Source organism: Dama dama, chromosome 10, assembly GCF_033118175.1.
Source record: "Dama dama isolate Ldn47 chromosome 10, ASM3311817v1, whole genome shotgun sequence".
Lineage (NCBI taxonomy): Eukaryota > Metazoa > Chordata > Mammalia > Artiodactyla > Cervidae > Dama > Dama dama.
The window spans coordinates 10,485,620-10,512,781 of NC_083690.1; the positions used below are offsets into that span (position 1 = coordinate 10,485,620).

Here is a 27,162-nt window from a genome sequence, read left to right on the forward strand (position 1 = left end):
CAGGTACACACATGGGTAAACAGTGGTTTTCTTCTTTATATGAATTTTACAAACATTACATGGTTGGAGTGACTTTACTTGTTTTGTGTCTGGAACATAAGATCCTTGAGGGAAAAACCCTCAATCAAAGGGCAGGTCAAAATAAACCATGTAGCCAGAGATAAGTTCAGTAAACTGACTCCAAGTCCCTTAACTGAGAGACTCCAATATCAAACAACCCCTATTTGGGCTAGTTAGATATGTTCTGGTCCTTATAAAAGTGCACTCGCCTAAGTCTGCCACTTGGGCAACTAGAACAGAAAGGTCTCATGGATGCACAATGGCCTGGAATTCAAGAATTCATTCAACAAGCACAGCCTCATAACCTACCCAATGCAAAAAACTGTGTTGAGTGCTAAAGGGTCTTTGTATGTGCTTCTCCTCCACCAGAAGTACCTTCTCCGTGTCCACGTGGCTCCTTTCCTCTCTCATTAAGGTGTCTGCTCACACATCCCCCTATCAGAGATTCTGTGTATTCACTCCTGCTGTCTATCAGTCACTCCAGTTCCCCACTCTGCAGGCACAGGCAAGAGAGCATCTGCCTCTCCCCGTGAGTAAGCTGTAGCCAATCCAATGTGTGCTGAAGCCTCTAAGGGCCAGTACCTGACTCCTCACACCCCTTCTCCCCTACCCATGACAACCAGTCAAGCTCCACGTGGCACAGAGCCTGCCCATTTGGGTCTCCAAGCAGAGGGATGTGGAACCGAGTTCCCAGCTGACCCTTGGACAGGCATGCTGCATGAATGAGAAATAAACCCCCATTGTTACAGGCCATTAAGATACAGGGGTTATTGTTTATGCAGCATAAGTGAACCCATCCTAGCTGATTCAGCTTTTCTGAAAACCCTATGGTAAAGGGCATCTCCTAACCCTCTCAGCCTCTCAATCCTGCTTTTATCTTAGCTCTTGCCACAATCTAACATTACATATTTGTCACAAGTTCATATTTTGTTCCCATCCCCTTAAATGTAAGCCCTCCGAGGGCAGGGGCTTGTTCTATTCATTGAAGATCCCTGGAGCCTTCTAAAATATGCCTGGACACAGGACTCACCATATGTACTTGTGGAATGACTGAACACACACAGAGATAGAGGCAGGTGAGAAAGAACGGTTCCCATTCTCAACAAAAGATATCCTCAGCTTCAGAATGCAGGAGCTGCAAAAAGCCACAGGAAAGGCACCTAATTCCTGGGAGGGCAGTGATGCAAGTTCTCCCAGAGCGATGACTTTTGAGATGAGTCCCAAAGGGTCCCAGAGAGAGGCAGAGCCAAAGCACAGGCAAGAAGCCAGGTTACCGAAACACCCAGAGCAGTACTTTTTGTTATGTTTTATCAAGCCAACAAGGACAAGCATTGTGCAAAAAACAAAAGGGGAGCTTCGCAATTGAATCAATTTAGGAAACAATTTAAATACAGTTTAAAAGAGGTCTGTAGGGCAGGACTTCTCAAAGCCTCAAATGAGATAACGTGTTGTAAATATCCGAGGGTTTCCTGATGTTCAGGGTTTCCCTATGTTGAACATCTTCTAAACTTATTTTGGCTTAAACACTTCTCTGGAGGGAAAACCTCTTGGAACTAATATTGCTTGGAATTCTCTTTGATGAAGGCAGAACTAGAGGGAATTGAAAAGAGAGGGGAGAGAATGGAGGCTGGAGGTTAGAGAGGGGGTCAGAGGTCAGAAATCAGGGTAAGAGGCTTGGTATGACCAGCAGTTTTACATTTCATCTGAAGGCAATGAAATCTGCATTGAAGATCCCCCATCAGAGAAAAAGGCTTTCCAGGTGGTGCAGTTGGTAAAGAATCAGCCTACCAATGCTGGTGGATGCAAGAGACTCTGATTCAATCCCTGGATCAGGAACATCCCCTGGAGTAGGAAATGGCAAACCACTCCAGAATTCTTGCCTGGAAAATCCTATGGACAGAGGAGCCTGGCGGGCTACAGTCCATGGGGTCACAAAGAGTTGGACACAACTGAGCAACTGAGCGTGCGCGCGCACACATACACACACACATCACAGAAAAAGGATGTCCTTGCAGGCCCTTTCTTCAGCACCATTTGATGGGCCAGGAGATCCATGGACAGGGAGTCAGGAAATAAGGTGCTTTTAGCAAGTCCTTGCATCACTCTGAACCTCATCTTCCACATCTACTTAATGACTTGAGTTAAATACATCCTTTCTGTGGTCTCAGTCAACTATTTTGTTCAGTAAGGTGACTTCAATACCATCAACGATTATGATGTTGGATGTCTAAGGTACCACGTTTCCAAAGGCCCACAATATTTCAAATAACAGTGAATAATCATGCAGAAATCCATTGTAAGTGGCAAAAGGGACCCTGGACAAAGAAAGAATGGTGTAACCTTGAGGACAGGAGACCTGTCAGCTTTCCGGTTCCTGCACACACCTGTCTCCTTTCTCCCCAGGGAAGCTCCGGTCCCCAACAGTGATTTTCAACACTCTTGTCACTCACAGAATTAGCTGCTTCATGGCTCCCCCTGAATCCTCTAATGCAAAGAGCAAGAGGGAGGAGATCATGGCATGAAGCGGAGCTGCCTGCCTTATCACGTGTGGTCAGCTGTGTAGCAGAAAATAAATTTAAGAAACCCAAACAATTAAACTGTCACTTCCCATTAGAGGAAGAACATTCAAAGATGCACCTAATAGGGGAAGAGAAACAAGGAAAGAAAGTATATTGGATGGAGACAGTGCAGCGACGGCTTTTCCACTCCCGGTCTACGATGGCAAGACGGCCTCTTGTGCAGGTTAAGACAGGGATTTGCTGTTTCAAACCACATACACCGGGCACTGGGGAGGGCGGCAGGGGCGGGGCGGAAGGCAGATGAGAAGGGTGACAGCTAGGATAAAGAAGAGAAACAAATTCATTCACGCGGGAGACCAGTCTGTCTGTCATGTGGCGAGAAAGATACTCAGAGCACAAGAGGCAGTGGAAGGCAACCTAAGAGGCGAAAAGGCAGCTTGACATTGAGAACTTAAAGGGCAGCAGACAAGGCGGGGCTCGTTTTGCATCTGTATTTCTCTTTAGAGTTTTCAGGGTCTCCATATGTCTTATTTGATCTTCGTAAGGACTCTGAGAGGTACGCCAACCAAGGCGACGATCAACACAGGTGAGGCACGCGGTGACAGAGTCGGAACGATGGGGAGTGTAGACGGAAGGGCAGGCGTCTCGAGTCCACCTGATGGGTTCAGTATGGGAGAGAGAAAGAGCGGCAGGGGACAGACAGCTGGCTGCAGTGACTCTTGGGCGCCTGGATAAGAGTTTACACTTTACCCTGGATACAGAATAATAATAATAAACTTAAAAGGGAATAATAGAAATCACGAATTTTGCCCTGGGGATATCACCAAAGCTTCAAGAGTGGAGATCAATATGCTCAAAGCTCCCCTTTAGTGGTGTGAGCAGTGGCTGATGGTGAATGTGTGGGCAGGAAGACTGGAGTCAGAGTCCAAGTGAAAGGTGACAGGGACCCAGCATCACAGAGAGGAAGGCAGTCACCCAGAGTCAGGCAGTTAAAGAATGGGCAGACCCGATGTGGAGCCAGAGATGGTTCTGTCTTACAGGAGCAAGGCACCAAACAGCAATCAAGCACGTGCGATAAAGCGCTGATTTCCTTTCAGTTCTTCTAATTAGTTGATGAGAAAGTCTCCATTTGGTGCTAATAGATCTTCAACACCTTTCTGACACATTTTAATGTCCCTTTAAAAGAGAGTGTGATATGCTAAGCCTTAGTAGAAAATAGCATCGTTATATTTAATAGCACTGTATTGCGTTTCCTCATTTTAATTTCTGCTGTGTGTCCTCATTTTAATTTTCAAGTTTGTGTGTGTGTGTGTGATTTTGTGTGTTAGTTTACTGTTGCCATCTATTTACAGCAAGGGAAACCGGTTTCTATTTTTGGCAGTGATATACCATTTCCTTTTAAAATGTATTTTCTTTTAAAGACGTAAAGAAAAGCACTGTGGGGGAAGAAAGGTCAATCGTCAATCAATTAAATGCAGCATTACCATATGACCCAGCATTCTGTGGGGCATACACCCCAAAAGAATTGAAAACAGGTGCTCAACAAGAGCAACAAAAAATTGTGCACAAATGTTCATAGCATCACTATTCCCAACAGTCAAAAGCTGAAGACAACACAAATGTCCATCAAAGGATGACTAGGTAAACAAAGTGTGTTTCTCCACAGTGCAGTATTATGCAGACATGAAAGGGAATAAAGTATCGATACATGCTACAAAGTGGATGAACTGATCTCATGTTGCCGCTGACAATTTGTTTTTTTGATACCACTGCTTAGAGGCAGAGGTAGGAGGTATGCTTGGGGAACAGAAACGTCCCTCCATGCAGCTGAACCAGAGATTTTGGCAGCTTTAATGAATTCTTCCAACCAATTGCCCTAATCCAAATCAACCATAAAAGTTAATAGATTCATTTACGAGATATAACTTGATCTTGCTGTTTTTTGGAGAAATGCTCAAATTAACAGAGAGCTTATTAATTTACTCTTGCTCTTTCCTCTTGCCCAAGTATCCCGAATTTCTTGACTCTTTTTTCCCCATCAAGGTCCAAGAATGACAGGGAAACTCTGTTCTCAAAGACTTTGGTGGAGGCACGTTAATCGTTCAGACAGCTCCCCACAAGGCCATGTGTGAGCTACATGAATCACCCCTCTGGAGAGGATATTAAGCGCCTATGTGCACACGTGTCTGTGCCTTTCGCAATCTGCTCGGTGCCCTTCCTCAATCTGCCACAGCACTCCTCAGCTGCCAGGGAAGCTGATGGAAAGGATTAACATCCTTGCACACAAGGTTCTGCCGGGCTTGACACCAACCCCCAAACAGGAGAACAGATTCCGCTGGATGCTGCTGGGATAAAGAGGCAGGAACATCAACCAACGCTCACCTACTGAGAGCTTTGAAGCTTTTGTGAAATGTGAGGCTCCAAGTGTAACGAAGACATCACTTATTAAGCACCTACTGTGTGGTGGGGCTTCCCAGGTGGCTCAGTGGTAAAGAATCTGCCTGATAAATACAGGAGATGCAAGAGATGAGGGTTCGATCCCTGGGTGGGGAAGATCTCCTGGAGCAGGAAATAGCCTCACACTCCAGTATTCTTGCCTGGAGAATCCCATGGACGGAGGAGCCTGGCAGGCTACAGTCCATGGTGTTGCAAAAGAGTCGGACACGACTGGGCGACTAAGAACGTAACTGAGAACACAGCAGCACAGTATAGATGGTGCTGGGCCCTGAGCAAACCTCAAAACCCAGAGCCACGGTTCTCATCCAGGCAACGTTTAGCAGGTCTGGAGACATTCTGGCTGGTCACAACTAGGGCTGCAGGATTCCACTACTGGAACCAGGGGAGAGGCCAGGGATGCTGCTAGACATTATATGGTGCACAGAACACCATCCCCACCCCCAGAACAAAGGTGCTGAGGCTGGGAAGCCCTGCCTAAGAGCCAAACTAGAGCCAGGTTCAAATCCTGGCCCTACCACTTGCCACCTGTGTGAATTCAGACACATGCCTTAAAGTTCTATGAGCCTCAGTTCCTTCATCTGTAAACTGGGGATGATAATGCAGCCTACCTCATCATGCTGTTGCGTGGATGAAACATGTCAGTATCCCCACTCAAAGATCCTTAACTTAATCATATTTGCAACATCCCTTTTGCCAATAAAGGCAACGTATCACGGATTCCGGGCATTAGAACATCTGTGGAGGATGATTATTCTGTCTACCACACTCCCTAAGGCTATTGGAATAAAACTGAGAGTCTTCCAAATAGGGAAAAGAGTACGTCAAGGCTGTATATTGTCACCCTGCTTATTTAACTTATATGCAGAGTACATTATGAGAAATGCTGGGCTGGAAGAAGCACAAGCTGGAATCAAGATTGCTGGGAGAAATAACAATAACCTCAGATATGCAGACGACACCACCCTTTATGGCAGAAAGTGAAGAGGAACTAAAAAGCCTCTTGATGAAAGCGAAAGAGGAGAGGGAAAAAGTTGGCTTAAAGCGCAACATTCAGAAAACTAAGATCATGGCATCTGGTCCCATCACTTCATGGGAAATAGATGGGGAAACAGTGGAAACAGTGTCAGACTTTGTTTTTTTGGGCTCCAAAATCACTGCAGATGGTGACTGCAGCCATGAAATTAAAAGACGCTTACTCCTTGGAAGGAAAGTTATGACCAACCTAGACAGCATATTTAAAAGCAGAGACATGCTTTTGCCAACAAAGGTCCGTCTAGTCAAGGCTATGGTTTTTCCAGTGGTCATGTATGGATGTGAGATTTGGACTATAAAGAAAGCTGAGCGCAGAAGAATTAATGCTTTTGAACTGTGGTGTTGGAGAAGACTCTTGAGAGTCCCTTGGACTGCAAGAAGATCCAACCAGTCCATCCTAAAGGAGATCAGTTCTGGGTGTTCATTGGAAGGCCTGATGCTAAAGCTGAAACTCCAATACTTTGGCCACCTGATGCAAAGAGTTGACTCATTGGAAAAGACCCTAATGCTGGGAAGGATTGGGGGCAGGAGGAGAAGGGGAAGACAGAGGATGAGATGGCTGGATGGCATCACCGAGTTGATGGACATGGGTTTGGGTAAACCCCAGGAGTTGGTGATGGACAGGGAGGCCTGGCGTGCTGCAGTTCATGGGGTCGCAAAGAGTCAGACATGACTGAGCGACTGAACTAAAGTCCTAAAAGTGTTCTAGGAAGGATTCCAAGATGAGGACTCAACTCCTCAATGCAGGAGCCCCTCAGCCAGAACAGAAACCTTACCATGAGAAGAACAAAGTCAGTCTTAGGGAAGATGGGCATCTGGGTTCTATAGCTGGAGCATCTTAACTCCCTCCCAGTTTGCAAGGAGAATTAGAGCATTAAGAAAGCTTGGACTTAAGCTTGAAGCACCACCCCACCTCTCTGCATTGGTTTGCTAGGGCCGCCATACCAAAGTGCCTAATGACAGACTAGGTGACTTAAGAGAAATTTAGCTTCTTGGTTGTGGAGGCTACAAGTCTGGGAGCAAGGCATCAGCAGGGTCGGCTCCTTCTGAGGCCTCGCTCCTCGCCTTGCCGTCGGCCAGGCCGTCTTCTCCCTGTGTCTGCACACAGTCTTCCTTCCATGCATGACTCTGTCCTAATCTCCTCTGCTTATAACGACATGAGTCACATTGTATTAGGACCCATTTTAACCTAAATTATGACCTCACTGTACCTTACTTACCTCTGTAAACACCTCATCTCCAAATACAGTCACATTCTGAGTGCCCCAGGGCTAGGGCTTCAACACAGAGTTTTTAGGAGGACACAGTTGATCCTGTGACACTCTCAAATAATAATCTCCAAGATATCCCAGGTTCCTCCTACCCCTAGGTGAAGCCAGGGATATGCCTCTCTACTGTGTAAACCATTAGGATTAGGAAACCTCTAGGCACCAGGATGGGGAAGGAGAATTTCCCACTCTATAGGAGGGAGGAAAAGCGCAGACTCTACATGCAAATCAAGTATATGATCCCACTGAGGCACATCCTTTGGAAAGCTGGATCTTGAATGAAGCTCATTTAGGCTTGGAGTATTCCAAGAAGGTTGTGACATTATTTTTGTGCTTCCGCAAGTGACCACATCACACCCCCAAAACTAGAGACTGAAACAGACCATTTCATTCAATGCCAATGAAACAGGAGTTGCTTGGGAAGGTCTTGCCCTGGAAGACAAGGAGCCAGGGGATGGGAGGTAGGCAGTGAGGGCAAAGCTGGCTTCAGCTCTCTTGTCTGCCTCTTATCATGGGAGGGGGCATGCACGTGGCATGCAGGTGGAGAATTAACTCACAGGAGAGAAGGGGAAAGCGCTGGGCTCAGGGGTAGAAGAAAGCACATCTCTATTCCATATTTTAGAAAAGGGAACTTCAGAAGGTTTTCAGCCCCACCTCCCCATTCCAGAGCATGGCTGACATAGGACAGAGGAGACAATCACCCTCTTTCCTGTCCTGGAAAACCACTGCACACACCTTGGCATAAACGACACAAGCTGCTGCTGCTGCTGCTGCTAAGTCGCTTCAGTCGCGTCTGGCTCTGTGCGACCCCACAGACGGCAGCCCAGCAGGCTCCGAAGTTCCTGGGATTCTCCAGGCAAGAACATGGAGTGGGTTGCCACTGCCTTCTCCAAAAGACACAAGAGATCTCACTAATACTCTAGTGTGATAGCCAGCTGATACAAACGGGTACAACTGAGCTGATTATTAAGACACTGAAATGCCTGGGTTTTGATTGCCACAAGCTTTCAGGGCCTTCAAGTCCCTCTGCCATTCAACCCCTCCCTCGGTAACCTCCCCCCCTCCACCTTCTCATCATCAGTCACAAAAGGACTAGTGCCCAACACAATGGGAGTTCCAGCATCTTATAAAGAGCGTCTGTGCTCTGATTCATCACTGATTGTCCTAGTCCCTTCGGATTGCTATATAACAAGATAGCAGAGACTGGGTGACTTAAAAACAAGCAGATTATTTCTCTCTCACAGTCTGGAGGCTGGAGGTCCAAGATCAGGGCACCAGGAGATTCAGAGTCTAGTGGACCTTCTTCTTGATTCATCAAGGTAACTCTTCTCACTGTGTCCTCACACGGCAGAAAGGGGTGAGGGAGCTCTCTGGAGTCTCTTTTTTGTTGTTGTTGTTCAGTCATCAAGTCATGTCCGACTCTTTCCAACACTATGGACTGCAGCACCAGCCAGGCTTCCCTGTCCCTCACCATCTCCCAGAGTTTGCCCACATTCATGTCCACTGAATTGGTGATGCCATCCAACCATCTCATCCTCTGCTGCCCTCTTCTCCTCCTGCCCTCAGTCTTTCCCAGCATCAGGGTCTTTTCCAATGAGTCAGTTCTTTGCATCAGGGGGCCAAAGTACTGGAACTTCAGCTTCAGCATCAGCCCTTCCAATGAGTAGTCCTTTAAGATTGACTTTGATCTCCTTGCTGTCCAAGAGACTCTCAAGAGTCTTCTCCACACTTCGAAAGCATCAACTCTTCAGGGTCTCTTTTTACAAGGGCTCCACCCTTATGACCTAATCACCTCCCAAAGGCTCTACCATCTGGGACATGGGGGTTGGGTTTCAACATATGAATTTTGGAGGGTCGCAAACACTCAGTTCATAACAGTGACCATGCTTTATTAGTGGTTAAGTGTTTTGAAGAGTCCCCCCACACCTGTTAGCGTCAGCCTAAATCCCTCTTACTTTCGTTTACAATTCCTTTCATTGCGCCTACCCCTGCCACGGAAACAGAGATCAGCGAGTCCCTGCCACCCGGGCAATATCCCTTTCAGGTGGCAGGGCAGTGACTGTCCCATCCTTATCCTGCCTCCACTTTTCCAAAGAAGAGAACAGAACTTCACATCCCCACCGTTCACCGCAAAGCCTGTGACAGGAGCCCAGCTCCAGCCAGCTAGGACATGGTTCTGTCCCGCACCTCCTGGAAAATCAGAACAGTCAAGTCCCACAAAATGATTTTCCACTGGGAAATTTCACATGTTCAAGCAATTCTTGAAACAACACTGATACAGACACACCGGCTGAGCAATGCCGGGTGACTAAGAATGAATAATCATAGAACTCCCTGCCAGGCTTCAAAATATTTATTATTTTTCAGAAATTCAAATTATTTCACTGTACTTTATACTGGAATCCATCATTTTCTGAGGTTTTTCCATTTGCACAATGAGAAATATCAAAGAGGTTAAGATGCGCAGCACCCAGGGAATATAAAAGTGATGTGACTAAATTAAATATATTCCACAGCAGATGCCATAAAAGAGAGGCAAATTAAAACAATGAGATAACATTTTCACCAAGTCAATTAGAAAAAATTTTGTTTCAAGTGCTGGCCATAGTTAGACTACAGAGGTACTTTATCATAGCTCCTAGAAATATCCAGTGGTCCAATCTTTCTGGAAACCAATTATCAGTAAAGGACTGTTTAAAAAACAGCCACAGTTAATATAAAAATAATCTAATAAATGCACAGCTTTAGAGGATTTGTGAGATTCAGAGATGTATAAAGAAAATAAAAACCACCTTTGATCTCATCTGCAAACAGCTGCTATTAACTTTGTGATACATATCCTTCTAGTCTTTTCATCTATATCTTATAAACACACATATAAAATATACATATTGGTTATATAACTTCATATATAATCTTTAATTTGCTTAACATTGTATTGTGTAATTCATATGTAATTATCAATACAACTGACTTATAAGCATTTTTATCTGCTACCTTTTCCAATCTATGTCTACATCATGATTTGATAAGTTCAATTTCTTCATATTTGTTGCTATTAAACACAACACCTCAAATAAAAAAACACCTCAGTGGGAAGGAGAGGGTGGGACAAACTGAGAAAAGAATAGTATGAAAAAAAAAGAATAGTATGGAAACACATACATCGCCGTACGTAAGATCGACAGCAAGTGGAACTTCGCTGAGTGACAGAGGGAGCTGAACCCAGTGCTCCGAGGCAGCCGGGAGGGGTGGGCTGGGGTGGGAGACGGGAGGGGGCTCAGGAGGGAGGGGACATATGTATACCTGTGGCTGATCCATGTTGATGGATGGCACAAACCAACATAATGCTGTAAAGCAATTATCTTCTAATTAAAAAAAAAACCACCTTGGTGAACAGCTTTGCAAGGAAAATAGTTTGTAACCATGCATGGTGATGAATATTAACTGGGCTCATTGTGGTGTTCATTTTACAATATATACAAATATCAAATCGTTGCATCGTTTACCTGAAACTAATAAGATGTTATTTCAGTTATGCTTCAATTTAAAAAAAGAAGAAGAAGGGTAAACAATGGGAGGGAAAAGATGAACACCAATTAACCAAGGTGAAAACCAACAGCAATTAACTAAAGGGCAATCTGACCATAAAGCTCAGGTCTTCACCTGGGCCTGCCATCTTCAAAATTCCATAGGCGGAAGCCATGCCCCTTGGCTGGCACTAGAGCCTCTGCAAGCACGTCCTTTTCTACAGCTCCCAGCGTCTTCCCATCGTGGCTCTGTCCACCCGTCAACCAACAAGACATTTCCTCAGCCCCACAGATATCTTAGCTTTGCAACAATTCACTTAGAAAATAAGGGGCTTTGCGTTCGGGTTTTTTTCAGTCCAAGGATAGACGTACAAGACAACAGGGATCTCAAACGGCTCTCACTCCTTCTAGTAAGAATTTCCTTACGTGGAAGAGACAAGATAAAGCAGGAGACAGCCCACCATGTGTGACAACAGACTAGAAATCGGCAAAAAACTCAGGGTTTTGATTTTGAGAACTGCCGTCCAGAGGAAAATCCAGGAGCTGTCAAGGCGTCCCTGGAGCCTGGCAGCCTAGAGGGACAGGTTGGGCGGTGGTGGGGTGGTGGCCCCTCAGCGCTGAGGCTACTCCTCAGGCCACTGTGCTGGGTGATGACCTACAGGCAGGCACGTGGGTGGTGGCCTGTTCCTGGATCCAGAGTTCTTGACTTTGACCCTAGGGCATCTTCCCTGGCTTTTATCCCCCACCCTCAGACCTCTGAAAGAAGAGCTCCTTTCTATAGTCTCATAGCCCCCAAATCATTGATGCATCACTCAGGGCTTTAACTGCACGTCTCCTCCAACTAGATTTTGAGTTACATGGAAGCAAATAACCTGTGTGTGTGTGTGTGAGTGTACACACACACCTGTATTTTTTTTATTGGAGATAGTAGCTTTACAATGTATTAGTTTCTGCTGCACAACAAAGTGAATTAGTGATATGTATACACATATCCCCTCCATCTTGGACCCCCCCCCTCACCCCATCATCCCACCCCTCTAGGTCATCACAGAGCACTCAGCTGAGCTCTCTGTGCTATATAGCAAGGACGCAAATAATTTGATCACAGGTATATCTATAGAACATTTGGGCCCAGGTTTTACAGACTCAATGAAGACCTATTCATAAACCAGTAAGAATAAATCAATTCCAAGGAGGCTATGAATGGGTTTCAGAGGGTCTGTGTGCCCCTGAAATTGACATGGTATCAGATGCAGGCTCCTGAATATTCCTCTGGGGAATGGCCCATAGCTCTCATTAGCCTATAAAGTGATCCTGACTCCTCCTCCCCCCAGATCACCCTGAAGGATCTTAAATCCCTTGGATGAGTAGGTAGGCCTAGCTTTAGAGGGGCCAGTGATTTTCAGCTTATATTTGAGCATGAGCTTTTATTTTGTTTGGGGGAAAAACAGACACAGTTGGGGACCAATGGAAAACGATTAACCTCTTTCAAGTCAGTGAGATTTTAAAAAAGGAAAAAGACCCTTGTAAGACACCAACTTCAGCAATAAATCACAAAGAGAAACAAACTACCATCCCAATTAACATTTTTTCCCTTTGAATAGGTAACAGGGTCACCTCTACGGAGAGAACCGGGCATCATGCATTAATTAAGCAAACATTCTTTCTCTGAATGCTGCATTGTATTTTCTGGATTTTTTTTTTACTCTGCCTGTGAGTACTTATTTCTAATAAATGAATAATTATCAAAAACATACCCGTTTCCATCATATGCAAAGTTGTAAAATTTGAATGGAAAGGCAAAGCATTTGGAAGGAATCGGGTTGTGTTTGTTCCTTGGGAGGTGCGAGGGGAAAACAGAGGAAGAGATAAACAATGGAATAGTACCCAGAGAAGTTTCTGCCACAAGCAAATGTTCAAAACACAGGGGAGTACAACAGACAGAAAAGGATAATTTCCTAGCTGAAACATCAGAGAGGGGTCTGGCTGTCTCTTTAGGATACACAAAAGTATTACCAAAGTAATATGCACACAAACAGGAATATACTTCAATAAGTAATGATGATTAACTGAACTGAACTGCAAAAAACTTCCCTTTTTGAGATCATTGGCAATTACTCTAAACGTCGTCTTGTGTAGATGCACTTCTCAACCAAAAACATTTCCACTAGTAAATATGATGCCAGCTGACCTACTTATGTTTATATTTATATGTGTGTGTGTGAATTGATATATACATAGGTTTTCTGCTTTTCAAATATCATCTACCCTTCGGAAAGATGTAAAGTCCTCTGGGGATTTAGGGTGATGATGCAGGGTTCATAAATTCCTCCCCCATGCCAGGCAAATTTATACTGAATTACTCACACGCTTACAGAAAGTGAGGATGTTGGTTTTCAGCCAAACCCAAGGGCCTGAAGTATCAGGATCTGGGGATTTTTAGAAATTCAAGAACTTGAGAGGTGCAGAGTCTGGGAGTGAGGAAGGACCTCGGAGGTGACCCAGTCCCAGCTTGCCAGTGTGAGTCTGACTCTGTGTGTGTCCTTGACAGATGGCAGTCACTCTGGGCTCAGTCAGGTCCATCAGACACATTATTCTATGAAATATCAGAGTCTTCTATTAGAGACCTAATTGCCAAAGCTTATTCTTCATAACAACCTTATAATTTCACCCTCTGGTCTCAGTTCTGTCCCCAAAACAACAACAACAAAAAAATTAAGACTTAACCTTCTACCCTGTAACAGCCCATGGGGTATTTGAACACATCTCTTATCCTCTCTGAGATTTATCTTCTCCAGGCTGAATTTTCCTAAATATTTATTTAGGAAACTCTCATCAGATGTTATTTAGATACTACATAATCCTGGAGGCTCTTCCTCTGGACATACTTAAGTTTTTCAACATTCATCTTCATATATTACCCCCCACAACTAAGTCGGGTCTCTAGATGCATCAGTGTCGCTGGAGACAGCATCAGGTGGACCAACTAGCCACTGCTCCTACACCTCTGCTAACAGAAGAAAATTTTGCTCCAGTGGCAATTATCCACTCTTGGAGAAGAATTTTGATTATTAATTTCAATCAGTGATGTTCAAGAGATGGCATATGACTCAGTTTTGGCCAATGAAATGTAACAGGAAGTCTGCTCTATGAAAAGGATAGAGGGAGGGCCCAGAATAAAGTTTCATTTCTCTCCCTTTTCTTCCTTTTATGAATGCTGGCATGTGAAGATGTGATGGCTGGAACAGAAGCAGCCATCTTGTGACCAAGGTGAACCAGCATCTGAGGAAGGCAAAATAGAGGAATGGAAAGGACCTGAGCCCTCGATGGGTTACTGGGATGCTAAACCAGACCTAGGGCACCTTGTTAAACAATAAAACTAAATATCCTAATGGTTTAAGCCAATGCAGGTCAAATACTCTGCGACTTGGAGCAGAAGGGACTCCTAACAACAGAAAAGGTATAATAGAACTATCATCTCTCTTGATTTCAACATATTTCTAGAGATGTTGGCTTTACTTTTCTAAGAGGTCTATCACTCTTTGGGACCTGCTGAGCATCTGGTCAAGACAAAACAAATGAGGAAATAAACAAAAATCCTGTGATTGAGGATCATAATTTCAAATGCCTGCAGAGACCATGCAGTTAACATAAATGTGTGAATCTGTCTAGATGTGAGATAACAGGGAGCGAGGAGGGCTGTAGGGAACCTAAAAGTGAAAGCCTTGTCCGAAGATATTAAAATTCAAGCATTTAAAAATACTGTGCTGGTGAAATAAAATACTAATGCATCCATGAGCCAGACTCAGCAGGCAGTCCACTGGTTCAGGACTCTTACAAAAATCAATTTCAAGCGAATTGGAAAGTCACATGTCCCCCTTCCTGCAAGAATGTACATCCTTCTTAAACCCTTCAGCGCAGTCTGTAGTATGGGTTCATCATTTCAACCTGGAAAGACAGTTTTGAATTTTAATTCCATCACCCAACATCTTAAATCATTTCAATTAAGGCAACCAGATTATTAACATCAAAATCTATATTCACTCTTGAATCTAAGCCCCTTCCCTAAGCCAACTGGATTCACAATCATTAACTTAAAAGGATAATAAAATAAGAGCAAAAGAATAAGATCACAAGGATTCTTCAGTCAAATATCTCTGGGGCTGCCAGGTGTCCTCAGGCTGTCTCAGAGCCACTTAATCCTTGGCAGAAAGAAAATGAGAATCTATATATGTCCACAGGTTTTCCTGGTGGCTCAGATGATAAAGAATCTGCCTGCAATGCAGAAGACCCAGGTTTGATCTCTAGGTCAGGAAGATCCCCTGGAGAAGGGAATGGCTACCCACTGCATTATTCTTGCCTGGAGAATTCCATAGACAGAGAAGCCTGGTGGGCTACAGTCCATGGGGTTGCAGAGAGTCGGACATGACTGAGTGACTAACATAACACACACATATATATGTCTAGACCCAGAGTCCTAAGCCCAGCGCAAACATGGGTTCCAACTGGTGGAATTATTTACCATAAAGGTCACCTCTTACAGTCACTTTCACACTGGCCACATTTAATCTTCAGTTTGCCAAGATAAAGTTCATAGCAAGTCCTAAAAACTCAAAGAAAGCTTCTGGTTGTCCCAGTTCAGAAATTATGAATCGTTTCATGTTGGACTCTCCCATTCTAAGAGTTCTATGAGACTCATTTCCAATTTCTCCCAGGGAATAGCCTCATATCACCACATTACCCTTCAGGTTGCTATATTATTATTATAATTTTATTATAATAACCCTTCTGGTTATTAAAAAGCACATGTACTACAGGCTTCCCTGGTGGTTCAATAGGTAAAGAATCCGCCTGCAGTGGGTCCGATCCCTGGGTTGGGAAGATCCCCTAGAGGAGGGCATGGCAACCCACTCCAGTATTCTTGCCTGGAAAATCCCCAAGGACAGAAGAGCCTGGCGGGCTGCAGTCCATGGAGCTGCAAAGAGTCAGACCCAACTGAGCAACTGAGCACACACATGTACTTTGGAGAAAAATAAAAACCACAAAATATAGACACAATGACAGTAACATTCCCATAAGAAGTAGATATTAAGAGCCAAGCACTAAGCTACATACCTTATATCTATTATCCCATTTAAATCTCACAACTCTAGGAAGCAGGTACTATTACTGTCCTCATCCTAAAGATGAAGACACTCAGGCTCAGAGACAGGAAGCAACTTCCCCATGATCACCCAGAACCTGAATTTAAACACAGACGATCTAACTCGAGGTTCAACTTATTAGCCATGCTGTAATGATATTTTTTTAAAGATGAAAACAGCCATGAACAAACCACCCAAAGATAACCATGGCTCACATTTTGTTATGTTTCCTCCCAGTCTTTTCTTGAAGGCGATAAAATTTTCAGAGCTGGAAAGAGGCTTTAGAAGATAGTATCTCCCTAAACTTTCATTTTACAGGAGAAACTGAGGTAGAGAAAGCTGAAGAGACTGTCTCAAAGTCACACTGCTACTTGGAAATGGAATGTAGGTGCTCAGACTGTTCGTCTAGGATATTCTGGGGTCTTCTGACTCAAGTTAACTTGAGTAGTAGTTAGCGAACTCAAGCTAACTAACTTGGTAGTGTCTTCCTGGAGGACCGTGTTGAGAAGAATTTAGGGCTTGTGGTCAAAAAGAACAAAATGCTACAGGGGATTAGGGGTGGCAGCTGTGAACGGAGTGACATGCCCGCGTGCACACCTCCAGTTTTCCACCTCTCAAGGAGCAGCCTGGGAGAGAAGGAAAAGGACCGTGAGAGACCCTCTTAACAAAGGCCAGCTGCTTTCTTCATCATATCAGGGGTCACAAACCCCACTGCCTTCAGGACCAACACTGTAACATAAGTGAGAGAAGTGGGCAAACTGGAGTCTGAAGGCGGGACAAGCATCAGGCCCATTTAAGGGGGTGCTCGGTCACTCCAGTCATGTCCAACTGTTTGCAACCCCATGGACTATAGCCCACCAGGCTCCTCTGTCCATGGGGATTCTCCAGGCAAGAACACTGGAGTGGATTGCCATTTCCTTTTCCAATTTAAGGGGGGGAGGGGCACTACTAATCTCCAGCCACCTGTCACTATGGGGAGAAGCAAGGCCAGTGTTACCAGGCCTTCTGATTTTCCCAAAGAAGCATGAAATTTGGGGTTAAAAAAAATAAATAAATGTGATACCACCTAACTTTAAAATGTTGGCAACTAATTCGAATTTAAATACTTAAGTGGCAGGGTAGAATAAACCACACTAGTTAGCAACATTATAACCATTCCTTTTCATGATGGCCTTCTCAGAAGCCACCAAGCCCCTGTTACAAATCTGAGATTTTCCACACTCTCTTTCTCTCTCTCTCATTATCTTTGTCTCTCCCCCTCACTCTACCTAGAGAAGCATTTTCCATGTGAGGCTACCAAAGAGAAGATGAGCACCCACCCAACCCTGCCAGATCACATCTATCAAGAGTCCAGGTGATGAGCTGGGACCCCAGAGGGCCCCATGGAGAGGTCACTGCGCCTCTCAGGGTGGAGGTTCTCCATGACTTCCGTGAGGAGGAGTGATGACTACATCTGATGTACCTCATGGAAAAGGCTAAAGATAGGCCTCCCCACTCACTCTCCCAGGAACCACCTGAAGCCTCTACAACAGGATCTGAGTGGGCTCCATCGACCTTCTGATGTGCATTTCTGCCCTTTCCACGAGCCTTCTGAGTTTAATGGGCAGGCTCATCACTCCCACCCAGACTCCCAGCCGCCAAAGGAGTGCAGCAGCCTCCTACAGGTGAGCTGTTACTCAGCAGAGCTACGGAGGCCTTTCACATGGAAGCCCCCAACTTCTGTTAATCCTCGGGATGGCTAGTGATTACCTGCCCACTGGAGAAAAGAGGAGACTTAACACACACCCATGAAATCAGTCAGCATTTGGGAACAAACACAGGATGGAAACCCTGACCCACAGAAAGGTAAGTTCTTCCAGAAACTGCAGCAAGTCGGCATCCAAACCAGTGACTTGATTCACTCAATCACCATATATGTACCCAGAAACGAAGGCAAAAGGCAAAGATCAGTGCAAGGTGCCCAAAAGAACACACACATGGACCAGAAATCAACCTTACTAAAGGTGGGAAGAAACAGAAGAGAAGTTTAAATCATTGTGGTATAAACAGAACATTCTGCACCATTTAAAATCATGTTTGAGAAGTCGGTTTAATGATAAGGAAAAATTCCAAGACTACGTAATCAAGTCTGAAAGAAATAAAAGCAGGTTGTGAAATATAACTGGGTCAAAATCACAGTGAACACATTCAGCTGCCTCCCTCTTCTGCTCCTAAGACACAGAATTTATAGATCCAACTTCAGAGATCTCAAAACTTATAAAATGCTGCTTGAAAATAAGGGAACCACAGATCAAAAATAGAAGGCCCTACCTAAAAATAAATGAATCAAAAGATGATCCTCTACAATTTCAGGAGGAATCAAAGTGCATGGGGGAGTAAGTCTGATATGAGCCACAGAAGCAGAGGTCCCAAGATCTACCAAGGGGACAAGGGGCAGGGCTGGACCCAAACCACGCAGCTAACCGTGAATGGGGACGAAACGTCTGCACCATCCGCCATGAGTCACAGCCACAAGAACATCCCTGAATGTGTAACAGAGCCAGAATGAGAGGCCCTACAGGAGAGCAGGACCCAAGCCCACACCAGAGTGTATAGAGCAGAAAAAGAACTCGGAGCTGAGTTGCTGACAAGCGCTCTGGTTAAAAAACACACCAGCTTACAGCTACAGGGCAGAAGAAGCCATAAAACTGCCTTGACAATAAGTTCACAAACAAAAATTCGAGAGCCTATGAGGCTATCCAATGATCAAACTCTACAAAACAGAAGAATTCACACGGGAAGAAGAAAAGATGCTAGAGCAATCAGAGAAGGACTTCATAAGAAGTATTTTTTAAATCCTCGAAGGGACAGAAAAGATTTACATCCACAAAGTGAAAAGAGGTTTCAATAAAACAAAAGCAGGAAGGTATGAGAAGGTATTGCTTCAATAAAACCAAAGCAGAAATCCGTTTTGTATCTTAGAAATTAATCACTGTTGAAATTTAAGACTCCACAGATAGGCAAAATAATATACCAGACACAAATGAAAAGAACCGGTTAACGAGAATAAAGAATTGAGGAAACACCATACAAACATAACACAGAGAGACAGAGAACTTAAAAAAATGTTTCAGATACATAGAGAAATTACTGAGAGACTAAATATAGAGAAAAAGAGAATGTTAGAAAGGAAACATCAAACAGATAATGGCTGGGATTCTTCCAGGATAAACAAAAAACCTGGATCTTGTAAGAAAGCCCACAGGATGCAAAGTACAATAAACAAAACAACATATACACACAATATAATCCTGAACTTATAACTCAAGCTTAAAACGAAATAGATCCAATAATCCACAGTGGTTACCCCTGGCGAATAGATTTAAAGGGAGATTTTTATTTTCTTCTTTAAACTTTAATATACTTTCTAAGTGCTCTGTAATGAAAAGACATTATTTTTATAAACTGTCTGTGGAGGAGGAATATCATTATTTCAAATATACATATACACATAAACACTTAAAAAAAATATCTGTCCTCAAGGAACTTACACTCCAGTAGAGGAGATAAAAAAGTATATATAGCAATAATATATAAAGCAAAACCCACGCAGTAACTGACATGGATAGATGTAGCTAAAATGTAAGCCTTGCCTTTTCCCTCCCGTGGAGCAGTTAGGAATAAGGGTGGAAGGAGAGGAGGTGAGGATATTGAGCAACAACATAAAGGTCCAGTATCTGTGCTTGATTTACTAGGGCTGTTAGCAAAACCAGAGCGTATTTCATGGGATCAAAATGGCCAAACCAAGACAAGGTTAGAACTCTATCAATGTTGAGCATTATTCTCACCTCTAAATTAATTATATTTTAAGACCACCCAGTGATAGAAGCAAAAATTAATATCTCCATTGTAAATTAAATTAAACCACAAAATCTGCCACTTCACACATTTCAATTATTACAAAGCTCTGTTCTTTCCTCCCCCCCACCCAATCAAGGGTAAAGAAGATTGGGGAAAACGTAAGAACTGGGGAGAGAGGCTCAATTTAATTGATAGTCAAATTAACTGCCATTCTTATTCACCGAGACCGGATCATGTTTCCAATTGAGAAATGCAAACAACACAGGTATGTGCTGGGCTTTACCAAATGATGTCATCTTAACGGGGGGACAGAGAGGTCTTAGTGGTTTGGGGAGACTCAGATTCTGTGGCCACAAGACCGGGGGCACACCCAACCCAACAAGGCGATGCCCATGACTGCTTCTTCAGAGTCAAACTGCAACTCGGCAGAAACAGGTGGCAAAGACACAAGCCAACTCAACGCGTTACTAATGGAGGGAGGGCTGTTCACATCCCAGACGATCTCTTTCCTTTCTTTTTAACACAATCAGGTTTCTCGAAATCCCACTCCTAAACCCCACTCCTCTTAACATCACTTGCACATCCCCCATAGGGGATCCAACATATACCCGAATGTTATCCCACGGCTTCTTTGATTCCCTGCCATCAAGACCAACTTAGAAAGCCACAACAGTAATGAAGACTATCCAACTCCTTTCACCATTTTTGAGCCAAGGCACCCTTTTATTCCTCTCCTCTCCACCCCCTCTTAAATCAGTCTCTCATCTTGACATCTCTGAAAATGTCCTTTCTCATCTTCCTCTTGCCCTTTCCTGAGGTCCTTTTTCTTCTTTAAGTGGGGTCACAGTCATGTCCAATCCCCATAAGGCAGTTTTATTCTGCAAGAGAAGATGCTTCCACCCTATCCTCTGGACTTCTCAAAACTCCCTTCCTAATACTCTCTTAGAGGTCTAGTAAGTCAGAGCCTGACATGGACGGGTCACTGCTTATGAAGGGGATGCTAACTATAAGCCCATTTCTGTTCCTGCTTCTTTGCCTATAGTCAGATGGGTAAGTCAGGTAAGAGCCCAAGCCCCACACCTGCCAACACTTCTCCTATTCAGCTTTTACCATATTTCTCCACTGATTGTGCTGGGCCTAGTCGATACAGAAATTTCACTTTCAATATGGCCCCTGTTTAACTGCATGTTGCTCCGTCAAAAGGAAGGGAGAAGGAATCAGTAGTAATATTTAAATCCCAAAATCACACTCCAAAACCCTGCTGGGAAATGCTGTTCTTATCCTTCTTTGTGCCTTTGTCAGAAACCAGAGGACCAGAAAACCAGAGATTTAGTTCCATCACGTACCGTGTGGTCTTAGCCAAGTCTTTAATTGCCCTGAGCCTGAATCTCTTCACCTGAAAGCTACAGGATGCTCTAATAGGCTCTAAGACCTTTGCCAGTTCTGAAATGGCCACATAACAGTGGCAAGACACAGCTGTTCCCTACTTATTTCTTCCCAGAAAGGAACCCCCCCAAAACTGAGAGGTGGCTGGGAAAATACTCAACCACACATAGGAATTCTGCTAGGTTGCAAACCATTTAAAATGAATGTTTAATAAGATTCTACATCAGTTGTGTATTTCAACAGAATGTGCCGCAGCCCAGGAGACCTGAAAGAATTAATATGGTTCCCAAAGGAGCTGGTGGGAATTACTGAGGCAGAAGTAGTATTTGATTTGATGAATGTAAAAGTGCTTTGAGAGCATCAGAAGCAAAGTGCTATGACAAATGTCTGCTGGCTCCATTACGATGTCTCCTGCTATCTAAGGAACACACTCCAATAAGGTCTCAAGACTGGGGGGACCCACAGAGCACAAGTACATTCACAATTCCCTTCCTGACACCCCCTCCCATTTCTCTTCCAGGGCTTAGACAGAAGCACAGGGCACCCACAAACACCAACCCTCCCCTTCTTTCTCATTTCTCACCTTGCTTTTCCCTTCCCACCTGCTCTTCTGCACAGTTCTCAAACCAGGCTCTCAGAACATCTCACTCAAGTCTCCAGATCCCTCTTCTCCACACCAATACCCCCAGGTGATCCACAGAAAGACCCTCCTTCCCACTCTAAGCCAAGAGATCTCTACACCTTTCCTTCATTGGGACACCCTCCAACTACCTTATCAAAACCCATCCTTAGGAGCCAAGCACTCCTGAGGGCCTCGGAGCCCCCAGCAGTCCCACCCAGGTAATGTGCAGGAACACCCGGCGCCTCCATCTCTGGGTCAGCAGTCCCTTCTCTCCACTCACAGCCACTCCCTTGGGGAAACACATACCTGTGTGCCATTATCTCAGGGCTCCTCAGACTTCCCACCCCACTTCCTCTAATTGTAGACAGTCTGTGGAACCATGACATTTTTCTGCCTTTTTCTGCTTTACCTAAAACTTTGCATTTTATTCCACAATATCCCCATGTTTGATCCTTTAAAAATAGTTTCTGTGGCTTTTAGTAGGGGGAAAAAATGGACATTTGCCACAACACAATCAGGTAAAACTAATAGTGTAGGAATATAAAACTTATTGCTTTAAGTTACCCCCAGGCTCACCTCTGTGCACCACCTAGCCATCTCTAAGCATTCCACCACCCCATTTACTTCTGCATTTACTGAGTTCTTCCTGGCACACCCAAGGTGCGTCCGAGTACCCCCACTTTCAGAACCAAAGCAAAAAGCGTTTCCATTCGATTCCAGGTTGGAGAAGCAGGAGCTGGCTCTCCTTAGGGTCGGTGGCCACAACCCCCTTTCAGATTAAGACGGAGGCCAGGGGCTCCGGAAAACCTGCAGTGGCTGCCATATGACTGGCGCGCGCTGGGGTCCTGACACCCCATCGCCTCCCGGCCTTACCTTGTCAGCCATGATCATAGATGCGCCCCCGTGGATGCCCAGGATGGGAATGAAAGTCTGTGAGGAGATAAAATCCAGCATCTGGGCCACGGCCTCCTGGTCGGTGTCGTCCCCAAACACCAGGCCGTGGATGCGCGCCCCCGACATGAGGTCACACACGTGCGTGATGAGGCTCTTGGGATCCGTCCGGTTCATCAGCAGCGCTACCACGTTCACGTCCAGGGGCAGCCCGGCTGCGTGCTCGGGGCCCCAGAGGTTTCGCAGTTCACGCTCCGTCACGTCGTGGCTGTGGCCCAGCAGCACTGCGATGTTCAGCGCCGGGGGACCCTTCTCCGCCGCCGCACCCTGCGCCGGACCGCGCCAGACCAGAAGGGCCGGCAGCACCAGCAAGGTCCAGTAGCCCAGTCTGCCCATAGTCGCCACTTACGGTCCCTGCAAGGTGGAGAGGAAGAGTCAGCGCCGCTGCGGTGCGCGAGGGTTCTAGAGGAGGGGGTTTACCGACATAGCCCCTTGCTCCAGGAGCCAGGAACGGAAACCACCCCAGGGAGAGCTGTTGGGGTCACTGACTCCATTCCCCATCCCCTGGCCATCCGCGTCCCTCGACCCGTCTGCCACTCTGTCCACAACTCCAATCCGAGCGGATTCTCCGTAACTGTCCCCAAACCCACCTTCGCATTCAGCCTCCTCTCTCTCTTCGACTCAACCCACATCTCCCGCCGCACTCGCTAAGTGGGACCACTTGGCGACGGCCCCTGACGTAGGTGCGCAAAGCATACCCTCCACCCGCCCATCTCCCACCCCCGCGAGTCTAAGTTACCGACCCCGCCCCCTGCGAACCCGGCGCAAAGTACAGACCAGCCCAGGCGTGCGGAGGCGGCCGAGCGAAGGCGCAAGGCTAGTTGACTGGCCCCACACCCTGCGAACCCACCGAGGTTCATCACCCACCTGGCGCCACTCAGCACCCACGGCAGACCCCGCACCTCTAGAGCAGGGACCGCCCCAAGCGCATGGAATTGAGGACGCTCGCTCTTGCACCCGAGAATCCAGGGTGCCTGGGGGAAACTTAAGGTCCGCCCCACCTTGCGCAGAGGGGGCAGGAAGCGACCGCCAGCAGCCCCAGGACCCGCCCCCTACACGCACGCGGGCACACACAGGCTCAGACACACACATACACACAATCTCTCACGCATGCCGTGTGCAATGCAGAATTCTGGAGGGGAGGCACGTTCCCCCCCCCCCCACGCGGGCCGACGCGTGGGAGCTGGCAAAGAACGTGCGTGGGGCTGGGTAAGGTGGGTTGGGGGCCGGGCGGGAGGGAAGGCTGCCTCCCCAGAAGCTCTCGGGCGGACGTGAACTGTGCATCACTGGCCCACCCCCGACCCCAGGCTTTCCCACTTCAGATTCTGTTACCAAGTCTTAGGTGCACGTGGGCAGTGGGCCGCGCACCCTCACAGGCACGCGCTCATTTCTGCGCACCTCCGCAGGCCCGCAGTAGAGGGGCCCAAGGCCATCCGGAGTCCACACACGTCCTCCGCCAGTGCCCACACATGGACCGCGCCAGGTGCACGGCCGCGCCCGCCAGCAGATACCAGAGTCGTCGGGCACGCGTGCTCAGGCGCGCGTCCCTCGGGCCAGGCGCTGCCTGGCGCCGGGGGGAAGTTGGGGCGAACTCGCGCCGGCCTCGGCGCTCTTCGGCGGAGCCCCGCGAGCGCGGAGCCGCAGCGCCCCCTGGTGCTCCTCCCGCGCCTCGCTCCCGCTGCGCCCTCTCCCGCTTTCTCTCTCTCGCTCCCTCTCTCCCCGGATCCTTCTCCCGCTCTTCCTCCGGCCGACCGTTCCTCCTCCCAGAACCCCGGAGGGGCCCAGGTTTCCCGCTGGGACGTACCTGTAGCCAGAGAAGGTCGAGGATGCGGTGGGCCGCGCTGCGCGCACGAGCATCTCGGCCGCCTCAGCAGCCACCGGGTTTAGCGGGTTCCCGCATGCTGCGGCCCCCGCGCGCTCCCCTGGCCGTCCCGCGCAGTCCGCATCGCCCCCACGGGGGGCGGCTATCCCAGCCGGAGGCTCTGCAGCAGGGCTCTACCGGGGCGGAGAAAGAGACGGGGAGACAGGGTCAGCCCACGGGCGGGGGGAGGGGAGGCGGAGGGACGGGGGGGACTGACTGCAGTCTGCAATGCTCACACGGCACCCCCAACCCCACCCCCGCCCCCTGCGCGCACAGTGGGGGCTCGGCCCGAGCTGGGAAGCTAAAGCTCCGTGCCCGAGACGTCCCCCAGTGCGGCTCCTAAAACCGTGTGGCCGAAATGGAGAGCTTCACTCCCGGGGCGCACAGGAGAACCGGAGCCCCGGGTTGGCCACCCTCGAGAAGCTAACAGGGCACCTCGGCTCTCACCCCCTGCCGCCTCCCCGGCGCCGGGAGCCGGGAGTAGTGCGGCCAGGAGCTTCTGAGCAAGGAGGGGGGTAGGGAGACAAAGAGGAGGGAATGGGGGCTGAGGTTGGGGGAGGGGGCGGGCTGAGTTTGCGATGTGCCGGCAGGAGGAGAGGGGGAGGGAAGGACTCCGGCTCCCTCAGCCCCGGACCCCCGAGGGAGGTGCGATGTTTCCCACGCAACGACCCTCCTGCAGTCCTGTCGCCCCTCCTATGAAAGCCTCCCACCGTCCTCTTCCCAAAGGGGCCGCCGAGGCCCCGCGTCCCGCGCCGGCACTCACCGCAGCCTCTCTCCACATAGTTCTCAGCAGTGGCCGCCCCTGGTCATCTCCAGGGCTGATGGCTGCGGCCGCGACTCTCAGCGCTCAGCGGGCCCCATGCTCCGGCTAAGCCCTCGGCGCCTCCCTCCAAGAGCCTGAGCTGGGCTTCCTGCCCCACTCCGGACAGTCGCTGCCCCGGTCCTCCGAGCGCGCGCGAGAGCCCTCTCCGCAGCCCCGGCTCCGGGCTGATGGATGTGTGAGGGCGAGTGTGTGTATGAGTGGATGTGGGAGCGCGCGCGCGCGTGTGGCCGGGGATCCCCGCGGTCCCCGGCCGAGAGAGGCGCGGGCGGGGGGGGACAGGCAGCTCCCTCTAAGCCCTTAGCTGCGGGGCCAGCTCCACGCCAGGCGTTCAGCTCCCCACTTCCCGGCGGGAGTCCGGCCACCCTGGTTCACAGAACTGGCTCAACCGGGCTCCCGAGGCGTGCTTCTGCTGCGGTCGCCTCGCAGGAAGAGGAGGAGGAAGGCAGGGGCGCCCCCCACGCCAACTTGGGGACTTGTTCTCAGTCGACGAGACGCTGCAGCCCCCGCGAAAGCCGAAAAGGCTTGGAGCTCCGGCGGGCGAGAGAGTCTCCCGTCCGCAGCCGCCCTCCCCGGAGGCGGGCCGAGGCAGACCCCGCAGTCCCTCGGCGGCGGCGCAGAGCGCGGCCACCGGCTCCCGGAGCGCACGGCGGCGGTAAGATTGGGGTAGGAAGCTGGCTGGCGGCGGGGGCGCCTGAGGCGGGCGCGCCGCTGTCCGTGGTGCTGAAACCACGATCTCCGCCCGCTCCCAGGCGTCTGGTGCTGCTGAGGAATCAATTATTCAGATCTCTGCTACCGCTTCCTCCTCCCCCAGTGCCTCGCGCTGGGTACAGCAATCCCCCTTCCACGCACAGGCGCGCCAACACACACGCGCGCGCGCACACACACACACACGCCATAGAATCTGCTCCAATGCCTCCCCTGTGCCTCGCCACCCCCAAAGAGGAACCCACTCCTCTGATCTCAGGGAGCCACAAACCTAAAACGAAAGACGTCTCGACACCCTCCACTTGCTTCTTTCTTGTTTTCTAAGTTACACCAAACAAAAGTCGCCCTGAAGCTGCCACTTTTAAGCTACCAGCAGGATCAAGCCAGAGAGCGTGGGACTCCTGGGTGTGCGGGGCCTGACTGACTTGGATTCTGGTAATTGGGCTTGAAAAGCATTGCCAAGCTTACCTTTGCCCCTTTACACTCCTTCCAACACTCTGTGTGTGTCTCTCCTTCCAACACTGCTTTTTTCCCCTCGGGCTCTGGAAGAAACAAGACCTTAAATTGTAAGGAGTTTTGCAATCACAGTTCTAACCCTGAGTCCTCCACTTAACTGGCCTGATGCCACCTCCAGGCCCATTATTCATCTTCTTAGTCGATTTGCTAATCTGAAAAATGGGGAAGACAGTAAAAAAAAAATCAGCTTATCAGGGTTATTTTGGAAATGAGGAAACTGCTTGGTAAAGGAGCCCCCAAGATCCAGCACATAGTAGGTGCTCAATAAACCACAAGGTGACCTGGGAGAGAAGGGACCCCTTCCAGGAGTGCAGATGTGGCCACTGAAATGGAGACAGGAATGGAAGCACAGCTCCTGGACACCTATTTGTTTACTATTAAGTTGGTGGTTGTATGCTGAGTTCTCCAGAGTTTTACCATCCACAGAGAAAGGATTGGAGAAATTCTG

The 27,162-nt window shown here is 47.8% G+C and overlaps 1 protein-coding gene across 2 annotated transcripts in view; it reads right to left on the minus strand.

Annotated features, from left to right (window-relative positions):
- Window positions 1–24,670, minus strand: part of GRIN2A (glutamate ionotropic receptor NMDA type subunit 2A) — a 430,691-nt gene extending 406,021 nt beyond the window's left edge. The window contains exons 1-2 of one of the 2 annotated variants that reach the window (XM_061152805.1): window positions 24,614–24,670; window positions 22,732–23,163 (exon numbers count right to left, since the gene is read on the minus strand). In XM_061152805.1, the coding sequence (XP_061008788.1) occupies window positions 22,732–23,145 (414 nt within the window). In that variant the 5' untranslated portion in view covers window positions 23,146–23,163; window positions 24,614–24,670. Of the gene's footprint in view, window positions 1–22,731; window positions 23,164–24,613 lie in introns of those variants that run through there. The other variant, XM_061152806.1, reaches the window with a different exon arrangement.
- Window positions 24,671–27,162: the final 2,492 nt, after the last annotated feature.